Source organism: Macaca thibetana, chromosome 6 (genome assembly GCF_024542745.1).
Source record: "Macaca thibetana thibetana isolate TM-01 chromosome 6, ASM2454274v1, whole genome shotgun sequence".
Lineage (NCBI taxonomy): Eukaryota > Metazoa > Chordata > Mammalia > Primates > Cercopithecidae > Macaca > Macaca thibetana.
The window spans coordinates 86,873,666-86,886,081 of NC_065583.1; the positions used below are offsets into that span (position 1 = coordinate 86,873,666).

The 12,416-nt window shown below is 36.8% G+C and overlaps 1 protein-coding gene across 4 annotated transcripts in view; it reads right to left on the minus strand.

The window, feature by feature from the left end:
* The window catches only part of SLF1 (SMC5-SMC6 complex localization factor 1), a 77,053-nt gene that overhangs the window by 53,468 nt on the left and 11,169 nt on the right, over nt 1-12,416 (minus strand). For all 4 annotated transcript variants that reach the window (XM_050794289.1, XM_050794287.1, XM_050794288.1 and 1 more), the window contains exon 5: nt 53-215. In XM_050794289.1, coding sequence (XP_050650246.1) covers nt 53-215 — 163 coding nt within the window. The remainder of the gene's footprint in view (nt 1-52; nt 216-12,416) is intronic.

The window sequence follows — 12,416 nt, forward strand, 5'->3', positions numbered from 1 at the left end:
ATAAAATGAATGCACGAAACAAAATAAAATGTTTACTATTTATTTTACTTACCTCTAAAAGAAAATCCCCTAGATACTGAATTGGATAAAATGGAGCCTTAAAGTTATCTTTTTCTTTCTCAGCTTTAATTCTTGCATTACTGGCAATCACATGAGTTATTCCACTTGGTGAACTTTTTGGTAAAATAACATTTGCCTTTCCAGCCTCCAAAACTCTAAATAAAAATGTAAATGGTATAAAAGTATTAGAAAATTTGAGTTTATTTAGTCAAATTATCTAAATTAATTATTTCTTAGGAGTATGAATGACCTTTTCTAATAGGGACTAATTTCTTTGGGCAATTGAGGATCACAGAGAATACTGCAGTAATTTCTTAAATTATAAATTGTTCAGAGCAGATATTTAAGAAGTCATAGTAGTCTTTCTACCCATCCATTTCTTGATAAAGGAAAGGCTTTTAGGGATCAAGAATATTAAAGTATTCCCTAAGGAAAAGTCATGTCAATAAACCAAAAGAATAATGAAAGAAGTCTAAGAAAGCAGCTATTCTCAAAGGTAATGTACTCCCAAGAAAGTAATTCTGGACCACAAAATATGGAACCAGTTGCAAACACTCCTAAAAAGTGAGCTTTCAAAAAATTTTAGCCTTGAACTACTTAAAAAAACAAAATTAGCCTTGATCTATGTTAAGAAATACATTTTACAAAATAAAAAAACAAAATTAGAAAAAAACAAACTAAAAAATACATTTTACATTTAGACTAAGAAGACACACACAAGGAGAGACATACATCACAAAAATTTCATGAAGTTCTGCTTTTCTGCTTAGGCTTCAGAAAGCCACAAGAGAGGCTACCACCTAACAATAAGAAAAAGTCAAATAATCTACAAAATCCTAACTTTTATTGACCCCATCAGAAAACCAAGGTAACAAGTCAACCTAGTAAGGTGATTTCTGAAGAGGGATAAGCTCTTTTATGAAGGGACTGGACACCCAAACTATTTCACTTTTGGCAGATCAAAGGAGCAACACATCTCTCATAAAAACATGTAAAAATTAAATAGTTTACAAAATTTAGGGGCAACTATAGCTAGCATCACAGTTCAGAAAACTCAAAGTCCGTGACATAAGGGAAACTTGTCCTCGCTAGCAAGCTCTTTGCCACATGACTCCATTAAATGCTCATGAAAAAGACTGAGGGCAGGTGAGAAATGCAGGGAGCTCTCCTTGACAGCATAAGCAGGCCAGTGGTGACTGGCTGCCATTAATGGATAGATATAAAACCAGGCCCACTTCTCCAGACCGTTCTCTCATACAAAGCAAAAGCCTTAAGTCACCTGGGTAAGAAAAGACAGTCTTGCCCTTGGACCTAGGAAAAGATGCACTTCTTCTCTTGGAGGGGTAGAAATAAAACTTACCTGCCCTTAGGGAAGGGTTAGGAAAATCTGCTGCTGCCCAGCCGGGGAAAAATACCCACTGTTTCTGGATGAGGGATAGAAGCAAAAAACATCTTCCCTGAAGGAGCAGCAGTAATTTCACTTAGGTCCCAGATCTTGTATCAATACACAGCAGAGATCTAATACTGGAGGAGAGGCTGGAAACCCTCTTGCCCAGGCCACAGCCTATATGTACAAGGCAGAATTTAGCTGCCACGGAAGGCTGATACACAAACGCTGAGAAAGACCCAAACCCAGGGACCAATGGTACAGAAAATGCTTAAGGGTGAAATCTGTCTAGCAAAACTGGGAATATATCTACCCACACCCTCGATCTGAAGCTGAGTAACAACAGAGAAACAAAGAGTATGAAAAGAGACACCTTCTATGACCTAGTAGTCCAAGGATTGCTGAAAGCTAGGGCAGAGCAAGAATAGTGATGAGAAACCCTCCAGCATTCCAGTCCAGTCCCCATAATAAGCACAAAGAAAGTGGAGCCCACTGCTGTAAGCTGAAGTGATGCACTGATGGTGATTATAGAATTAACAATACTCAAATTCAGCTGTCTTGTCGTTTTCTGCTGCTATAACAGAATACTGAAGACTTGGCAATTTGTAAGAAAAATAAGTTTTAATTCTTGGACTTTCAGAAACTCTAAGAGCATCTGATGAGGACTTTCCTGCTGCATCATCCCATGGAGATAAGCAGAAGAGCAAGAGAGACCATGTAAGAGCTTACTTTTATAACTAAGCCAGTGCCATGATAATGGCATTAATTCCTTATTAAAGGCACCACCTTCCAATACTGTCACAATGGCAATTAAATTTCAACATAAGCTTTGGCGGGGCGGGGAGGGGGGAAGGCAACAACATTCACCATAGCACTAGCTCAATAACTGACAAGATTAACTCAATTACCCATACTAACGACCTTATAGAAGAGGTGGGCCTACTTTTTAGATATAAATATTATTCACATCAGCCTCTATCAATATTCTTGTACATATGATATCTGGCATGCAATAAAAAATACTCAACATACAAAACAGGCAAGAAGAAAACCAAACCACTGTCAAGAGAAAGGAATCAACAATATAAACTGAAATATGACCCACATGTTGAAATTATCAGAAAACAACTTTAACGTAACTATGACTGATGTGTTAAAGGAACTAATGGAAAAAGTGGACAACGTACTTGAAGAAATGAGGAATTCATTGGAGAGTTCAATGGAAACGGTAGAAATAAAAGGCATTATATCAAATAATTTCTTTGACAAGCTCATCTGCAGACTGAACACAACTGAAAAAGGAATCACTGAATTTTAAGATTGGTCAATAGAATTATCCCAACTAAAACTTTTTTTTAAAAAAGAATAAATCATGCAATAGCTATTGAAAATAATCAAATAGTTTAAAAAGCATGCAATGGAGTTCCAGAAGAACAACATGAAGGAAGAAATATTTAAAAAGATAATGGCTGGAGAGTATCATATTTAATAAAAAACCAAAAAACTCCACATACACAAGTTCAGAGATCCTCAAGCAAAATAAATCAATAAAATACACAAACACAAGCACTGTACTACACATCATAATCAAACTAGTAAAAACCAATGGCTAGGAGAAAATCTTGAAGAAAACCAGGGAAGACAAAATGAAACAAAGAGAAGAAAAGAATGACAGCTGACTTCTCATCAGAACTATGTAAGCCAGAAGAAAATGGAACAGAATCTTTATAATTATGAATTAAAATGCAAAAATTGTCGATCCATAATTCTATATGCAGTGAAAATATCTTCCAAAATTAAACACCTTCTCAATTAAAAAATGAGATAAATCATTCCCAGCACACTTACATTATAAGAACTGTTAAAAGGAGTTCTTTAGGCAAAAAAAAGTGTGATACCAGAGGAAAATCTGGAGCTACACAAAGAAACTAATGCCAGGAAATGGTAAAAATGAAGTCAAATATTGAACATATATTTCATTAAAATCATCTTAAAAGTAAATGACTAGCAAAAGTAAAATATTACCAATGTATTTGGAAGTTTATAATACAAAAAGGTCAACAATAGAAAAAAGGATAAGAAGAACAAATGGAAATACAGTTGACTCGTGAACAACACAGGTCCACAAAAGTTACACACCAAGTGTGTCTGCCTCTCCTGCCTCCCCTTCCACCTCTTTTGCCTCTGATACCCTTGAGACAGGAAAACCAACCCTTCCTACTACTCAGCCTACTCAGCATGAAGGCAACAAGGATGAAGACATTTATGATGATCCACTTTCACTTAATGAATAGTAAATATATTTTCTCTCCCTTATGATTTTCTTATACATATAACAAAAGTTATGTTAACTGTTTATGTCATCAGTAAGGCTTCCAGTCAACAGTAGGCTATTAGTAGTTACGTTTTTGGGGAGTCAAGTTATACATGAATTTTCAACTGCATAGGGGGTCAGCACTCTAATCCCACACTGTTCAACTGTATATTGTTTTAGGGTTTCTGCACTACATGCAAAAAGATACTATTTGACATTTGACTATGAACAGTTAAAGATGGACACTGTATATACTAGAGCAACCATTAAATAAAGAGATCTAATACAGACATTAAAGGAAACCATTAAAAACACTCAACTAGTGGAAAAGAAGTCAAGGAAAAAGGGAAAGCAGAATAAATAAATGATGGGATGGCTGGGTGCACGGGCTCACGCCTGTAATCTCAGCATTTGGGAGGCCAAGGCAGCCAAATCACCTGGTCTCAGAACTTCGAGACCAGCCTGGCCAACATGGTGAAACCCCATCTCCAATAAAAACACAAAAATTAGTCGGGCATGGTGATGTGCACCTGTTATCCCAGTTATTCGGGAGGCTGAGGCAGGAGAATCATTTGAACTCGGGAGGTAGAGGTTGCAGTGAGCCAAGATAGAGCCACTGCACTCCAGCCTGAGCGACAGAGTCAAACTCCATCCAAAAAAAAAAGAAGAAGAAGAAGAAAATAAGGGCAGATGAGAAGAAAATAACCAGCAAGGTACTAGATTTAATTCAATTTGTTAATTAAATGTACATGTCCTCAACAGTGCAATTAAAGGCAGAAATCACCAAATTACATTTTTAAGACACAACTCTAGAATGTCTACAAGAAACCCATTTTAAGTGAAAGAATATAAAATGATGTACATGCTGATGTTTCTTAAAGGAGCACTAAAGTGGCTATATTAGTATTAGACAAATCCAATTAATATCAAGCCTGGGATACCTGCATAAACCACAGAACTTCATAAAAACAGTGAAAGGGCAAAAGCAAACGGTCTCACTTTGACCCATCACACCTCTCCCTTACCCAAGTTGGCACAGTGCCACAGAGAAAGGATCCTCCAGGGCTCATGGTTACTACTGTAGGCAAAGAGAACTGGAGGCGGGCATCGTGCTTTTATAGAATTCTGAGATAACATCTCAGGAAGTCCACTCGGGTATCACTTCAAAGGGAGGACAAGGGGTAATGGCACAGCTAGACAACCTGGGGTCAGATAGAAACAAAACGAGGAGGTAGAGCTCACAAAAACCAGTGCACAAATCTTGGTGGTGGCGCAACATACCTGCCATTAATGGCACCAAACCAGAAGTATCAGTCAACAGCATAGCACCTGCAAAGCTATTGTGGGATGTTCTACCTGGCGCAAATCCCTAGACGGGCAGCCTCCAGGCCCAGCCTCAAACCCTACCCCATGGTCTCACCCAGGGCGTGAGACACTCACCACACCACCAATATAAGAAACCAGGGGCTAGTTATGCCACAACTGGGAATTTCAACAGCACTTTGCGCAGCCTCAACATTCATGCCAAGATTCTTCTTAGGAAGGGAAAGGACCACGACACTGCATTTCAGCAGAGTGGGGACTAGTTCTGCCATATGTGGGAGTTTAAACAGCATTCAGTACAGCCTTAACACACATCCAAAGACTCCATTCAGGGAAGGAGATGCCAACCACAGTGTATTTCAGTGAAGTACAGAGGCTAGTTCTGCCATACTCAGAACTCTGAACAGTGCTCAGCTCAGCTTCAAAGCCCACCTCAAGACCCCACCAAGGCTGTGAGGCAAACCCCAGTTGTAATTTGTACTAAGCATAGCAGTTAGGCCCATCCATCTTAAGCAGCAATTCTACTTAATCTTGGAGTACAATCTGCAACCTTGTCCAACTGCAGATCTCAAATATTGGTATACCTAGCCAGGGAATACATCCTGACCCTGGCCCAACTGAAGGCAACTGCAGTGCCTAGCCTGCAGCTCTGCCTGATTGCAGAGCTCAGCCAGTGGTTTTGCCTAACAGCAGAGCCCAGCCAGTACAGTCTCCTCTCCAAAATCAATGCAAAGGTAGCAGCCCAGCCATACAGAGTACCAGAAAGCAAGCTCTACCTGCTTGGAGTCATCACCAGCCCATACAGAATCACAAGCAGTGATCTCCCAGTGATCACTAAACAGTGAAATTATATCCCTGCCAAGGAACACCTGTAAAAGCTGGACAAGGTGGCTGTCTCCACAAATGAAGAGACCAATGCAAAAACTCAAAGATTACAAAGAATCAGGGCACCTCCAAAGAAATTAACAAAGCTCCAACAAAGGACTCTAAAGGAATGGAGATCTATAGATCTACAGAAAGATAGACAAAGAATAATCCCTTTAAAGAAGTTCAGGCCAGGCTTAGTGGCCTATGCCTGTAATCCAGCACTTTGGGAGGCCAAGGCAGGTGGATCACTTAAGGTCAGCAGTTTAAGACCAACCTGGCCAACACGGCAAAACTCCATCTTTGCTAAAATACAAAAAAAATTAGCCAGGCGTGGTGGCCGGTGCCTGTAATCCCAGCTACTCAGGAGGCTGAGGCAGGGGATTTGCTTGAACCCAGGAGAAGAAGGTTGCAGTGAGCCAAGATTGTGCCACTGCACTCCCGCCTGGGTGACAGGGTGAGGTTCCATCTCAAAAAAAAAAAATCAGTAAAATACAAGAACATACAGATTAAAAACTAAAATATGGAAAACAATACATGTACAAGAAGTCTGACAAAGAAATAAAAAGAATAAACAAAAACAAAACAGAAATTCTGGAGATGAAGAATATAATTACTAAAGTGAAAAATGCAACAGAAGGCTTCAACAACAGCAGGCTTAATCAAACAAGAGGAAAGAATCAGTGAGTTCAAATAATTTTCCAGTCAGCAAAGCAAAAAAACCCAAAAGGATGAAGTCAATGGGAATTATGAGACCTAATAACTGCATAAAATTAGGTCAGCAGAAGATAGAGCAAAAGAACCAGAAAGCATGTTTATGGAAATAATGGCTGAAAACTTCTGAAATCTGGGAAAAGATGGCCACATCCAGGGACAAGAAGCATAGTGGTTTCTAATCAAATTTAACCCGAAGGAGTATACCAAGGTATATAGTAATCAAATTATCAAAAATCAAAGACAAAAAAAAATTATGAAAGCAGTAGGAGATAAGAAACATATCACACACAAGAGTCTGAACATAATTACCAGTGGATGTGAAAGCAGAAACACTTCAAGTCAGGAAAGAGTCCCATGATACACTCAAAGTGATAAAGGAAAAAAACTGCCAATACCTTACTTACCTGGCTAAACTGTTCTTCGGAAATAACAGAGAAATTAAAAATTTCCCAAACAAAAAGTAAAGTAGTTTATCATGACAAGGCCTGACTGATACGAATTATGAAAGAAAGTTCTTTACGTTATATCAAAAGGCCACGAATCAATAACATAAAACATACAAAAGTATAAAACTTAACAATCTAAGTAATGTAGAATTATATTCACAATATTCTGGACTAAAATGGTGGTGTGTGAAGCAATTTTATCTCTAGTGCAGTGGTTAATAGACAAATCTATCAAAACAACCATAGCTACAATCGTCAGGGGATACAAATTAGAAAATAATATAAATTTTGACATCAAAACACAAAATGGGGGAGAGTAAACATGTAGAATTATTATATGTTACCAAAGTTATCAGTTTAACATAGTGTGTTATAAGAATAAAATGTTTTATATAACTACATGGTAACCACAAAGGAAAATCTCTACTAGACACACAAAACATAAGCAGAAGGGAATCAATGCAAACCACTAGAGAAAACCATCAAACCAAAATGGAAGACAGAAACATACAAATAAACACAGTATATACAAATAAACTGGAAAACAAACTACAAAATGGCAGTAGTTACCCACTGATAATTACCCCAAACATAAATGGATTAACTTCTCCAAACAAAAGATATAGACAGGTTGAATAGATTGAAAAAGCAAAAAAAGCAAAAAAAAAAAAAAAAAAAAAAAAAAAAAAAAAGCCAACTATGTGCTGCCTACAGGAGACTAACTTCACCTCTAAGGACACACAGAGTGAAAATGAAGGGATGGAAAAGGATACTCCATGTAAATGAAAACCAAAAGAGCAGGACTAGCTACACTCCTATAAGACAAAATAGAATTTACACTGAAAAACTGTAAACATTGGCCGGGTGCAGTGGCTCAAGACTATAATCCCAGCACTTTGGGAGGCCGAGATGGGCGGATCACGAGGTCAGGAGATCGAGACCATCCTGGCTAACACGATGAAACCCCGTCTCTACTAAAAAATACAAAAAACTAGCCGGGCGAGGTGGCGGGCGCCTGTAGTCTCAGCTACTCGGGAGGCTGAGGCAGGAGCATGGCGTAAACCCGGGAGGCGGAGCTTGCAGTGAGCTGAGATCTGGCCACTGCACTCCAGCCTGGGCGACAGAGCAAGTCTCTGTCTCAAAAAAAAAAAAGAAAAACTGTAAACTTTATACCTGAAACTGCAAAACTATTAGAAAAAAACACAGGGGATAAACTATAGGACATTGGTCTGGGCAATAATTTTTGGATTTGACTCCAAAAGTTTAGCCAACAAAAATGAAAACAGAAAAGTGAGGTTACATAAAATTAAAAAGCTTCTGCACAGCAAAGGAAACATTTAACAGAATGAAGAGGCAATCTGTGGAATGGGAGATAATATTTTAAAGCCATACATGTAAAACAGGGTTAATATCCAAATACAAGGAACTCAACTCAATAACAAGAAAACAACCTGATTAAAAATGGGCAAAGGATCTGAATAGACACTTCTCATAACAAGATAAACAAATGGCCAACAGATAAATTTTTAAATGCTCTATATCACTAATCATTAGGAAAATGAAAATTATATCTCAGTTCTCTCAGAATGGTTATTATCAAAAAGATGATTATTAGTGAAGATATAGAGAAAAGGGAGCCCTGGTATTCCCTAGTTGTTGGGAATGGAAATTAAAACAGCCATTATGGAAAACAGCATAAATGATCCTCAAAAAACTAAAAACAGAGTTACCATATAATCCAGCAATCCTACATTTGTATATATACCAAAAGGATCTGAAACCAGTATGTTAAAGAGCTATCTGCACTCCCATATTTACTGCAGCATTATTCACAACAGTCAAGTTATAAAACCAACCTAAAGTGTATATAAATGGATGAATAAAAAATATAGTATATATACACAATAGAATACTATACAGACTTTAGAAAGAGAAATTATATCATCTGCAACAACATGGATGAACTGGAGGACATTATGCTAAGTGAACAATCCCAGCACAGAAAGACAAATACTATTTTTAACTTATATGTGAAAGTCTAAAAAAAATTAGATTTATAGAACCTAAAAAAGTTGAACACATAGGTGCAGACAGCAGAATGGTGGTTACCAAAGGCTGGAGGTGGGGGAATGGGAAATGTTGGTCAAAGGACACAATGACAAGTATTTGAGGTAATAGAAAATATAAACAAAAATTACAAAATCAGGGCCATTGACAAAATACATATGCAACTGATAACAGGACTTCAATATATGTAAAGCAAAAGCTGATAGGACTAACAGAAGTAATGACTAATCCAAAATTACAGTTAGAAAATTAAGTTATTTTATCAGTAATTGGGAATTAAATAATAAACTTGTAAGTAATCAATGGGTCAAAGAAGAAACAAAAAAGAAAATTTAAAAATACTCTGAATTTAATAAAAAAGCAAACACGATTAATACAAATTTGTGTGATGTAGATAAAGCAATGTTTGGGGGCAACTAACAGAAAAATAGGTCTAAAATCAGTGATCCAAGTTTTTACCTCAAAAACAAAAAACCAACCAAAGCAAATTAAGCCTAAAGCAAGGATGGAAATAATAAAACCAAGGACAGAAATCAATGAAATAAGAAATAACAGAGAAAATTAATAAAACCAAAATGAGTATTGAAATTTCACTTCCAATTGCTCTTTGCTAGTACATAAGAATGCAATTAAATTTTATACAGTGATCTGCTGTCTTTTGATCTCGCTAAATTCACTAGTTCTAGTATCTTGGTTAAATTTTTTAGTATACAACCATGTCTTTGGAAATAAAGACAATTATTTTTATTTCTTTGCAATTTTATGCCTCATTTCTTTTTCTGGCTTATTGCAATGGCTAGTACATCTAGTAAAGTCTAAACAGAAACTGTAAGATTCAGCATCCTTGCCTTGTTACCAATCATAAGGAAAAACATCTTTCACCATTAAACATGACATTAAGTTTAGATATTTACATAGATTTCATTTATCAGGTTTAGGATACAAAAATCATTTTAAAAAACTTGCAGATAGAATCAGAAAACTATTAAAAATGAACCAGAAAAAAATACACCATGATGAAGTAGTTTATCTCAAGAATACAAGTTTGGTTTAGCATTTAAGAATCAATCAAGTGGCCGGGCACAGTGGCTCACGCCTGTAATCCCAGCACTTTGGGAGGCAGAGGTGGGTGGATCAAGAGGTCAGGAAATCGAGACCATCCTGGCTAACACGGTGAAACCCCGTTTCTACTAAAAAATACAAAAAATAAGCCGGGCATGGTGGCGGGTGCCTGTAGTCCCAGCTACTCAGGACGCTGAGGCAGGAGAATGGCCCAGGAGGTAGAGCTTGCAGTGAGCTGAGATTGCATTACTGCACTCCAGCCTGGGCGACACAGCGAGATTCCGTCTCAAAATAGATAAATAAATAAATAAATAAATACACAAATAAGAATCAATCAAGTATAATTCAACACATTAAGAAAATAAAGAAGAAAAGCAAATTATCTCAAAAGACACAGATAAAAAGTTTAAGAGCAATCTATAATAGCACCCCAAAACACAAAATACCTAGGAATAAATTTAATAAAATATGTGCAAGATTTATATAATGAGAACTATAAGACATTAAAGAATAAGTGGAGAGATACATAGTTCACTAATAGGAAGACTCAATATTTTTAAGATTTGACCTATAAAATACAATCCCAATCAAAATACCAGTTTGCATTTTCACAGAAACTGACAGTGATTATAAAAATGTCTATGGAAATACAAAGAATCCAGATTCACTAAAACAACTTTTAAAAAGATTAAGAAACTCATAGTACCTAATTTCAAGACTCACTATAAAGATACAGTAATCAAAACAGTGTAGTGTTGGTAAGTTAGATATAGAGATCACTGGAACCAAACAGGAAGTCCAGAAATAGACCACACATACATAGTCAACTGATTTTCAGTAATAGTGCCAAAATAACTGCAGAGCAACTGGAACTCTCATACACCACTACTGGGAATATAAAATGGTACTACTTTGAAAAATAGTTCATAGCTCTCTGCAGCCTCCAACTCCTGGGCTCTAGGCTATCTTCCCACCTCAGCCTCCCAAGTGGCTAGGACTAGGACATGCATCACCAAGCCTGGCTAATTTGCCAAAAAAAAAAAAAAAAAAAAAAAAAAAAAAAAATTTTTTTGTACAGACAGTGTCTCGCCATGTTGCCCAGGCTGATCTAAGACTCTGGGGTCAAGTAATCTCCTCTTGTCTTGGCCTCCCAAAGTGCTAGGATTACAGACCTGAGTCACTATGCCTGGCCAGTTTGGCATTTTCTTATAATGTTACACACACAATTGCCATCTAAAATAGCATAAATTCATTCTGAGATATTTCCCAGAAGAACTAAAAACATGTCTACATGAATACTTGTACCCAAATGTTCATAGCAGCTCAATTTATATTAGCAAAGACAAAAAATATCCCAAATATCTACCAATATGTGAATAAACAGACTGTAACATATTCATAGAGTAGACTACTACTCAGCAACAAAAAGGAATGAACTGTTGGCATACACAAAATGGATGAACCTTAATAATACTGTGCTAGGCAAATGAAGCTGTATCAAAGCAGTATTTAAGTATGATCCCCTTCATAAGGACCTCTTAAAAAGGACAAATCTAGTCTACAGTGATAAAAAGGAAATTAGTGGTTGCCCAGTGTTGGTGGTACAGAACTAAATGTTCAAGGACACAAGAGAACATTATAGGATAATGTACATGGAACAGATCTTGATTATAGTGAGGGTAACATGGGTGCATCAATTTGTCCAAACTCATCAAAACATACCCTTAATTTGTGTGCATTTTATTGATTATAAATTACATTTAACTAACGGAGACAAAAACACTCCCCACCCTCTTGCCATAAAAAAAGTAACAGCAGTCTTAGAATGCAGTTTACCCAATAAAAAAGCTTTCAAAAATATGCCAAGGACATGAAATAAAATTATGATGAAATCAGTATGAATAATGAAGACAGCATTACATAAACCCAGAATGATGCTTTTGTGATAATTGCAAGTCTAAAAGTGCTTCAAAACTAGAAACAAAAACCTCCCAATTAGTTTTCCTTTTTTGTTTTGCTTGAGTTGGTCAAAAGGAATAACATGGAAAGTAAAATAGAGATATCCAGAATAATCTAAAACAATATTGTAAAGTAGATTTTGTTCTATGAAAGACACATAAGTCTAAAAGAGCATAATGGCTTACCTAGGAGATTGGAGTAAATCACCATGGCTCAT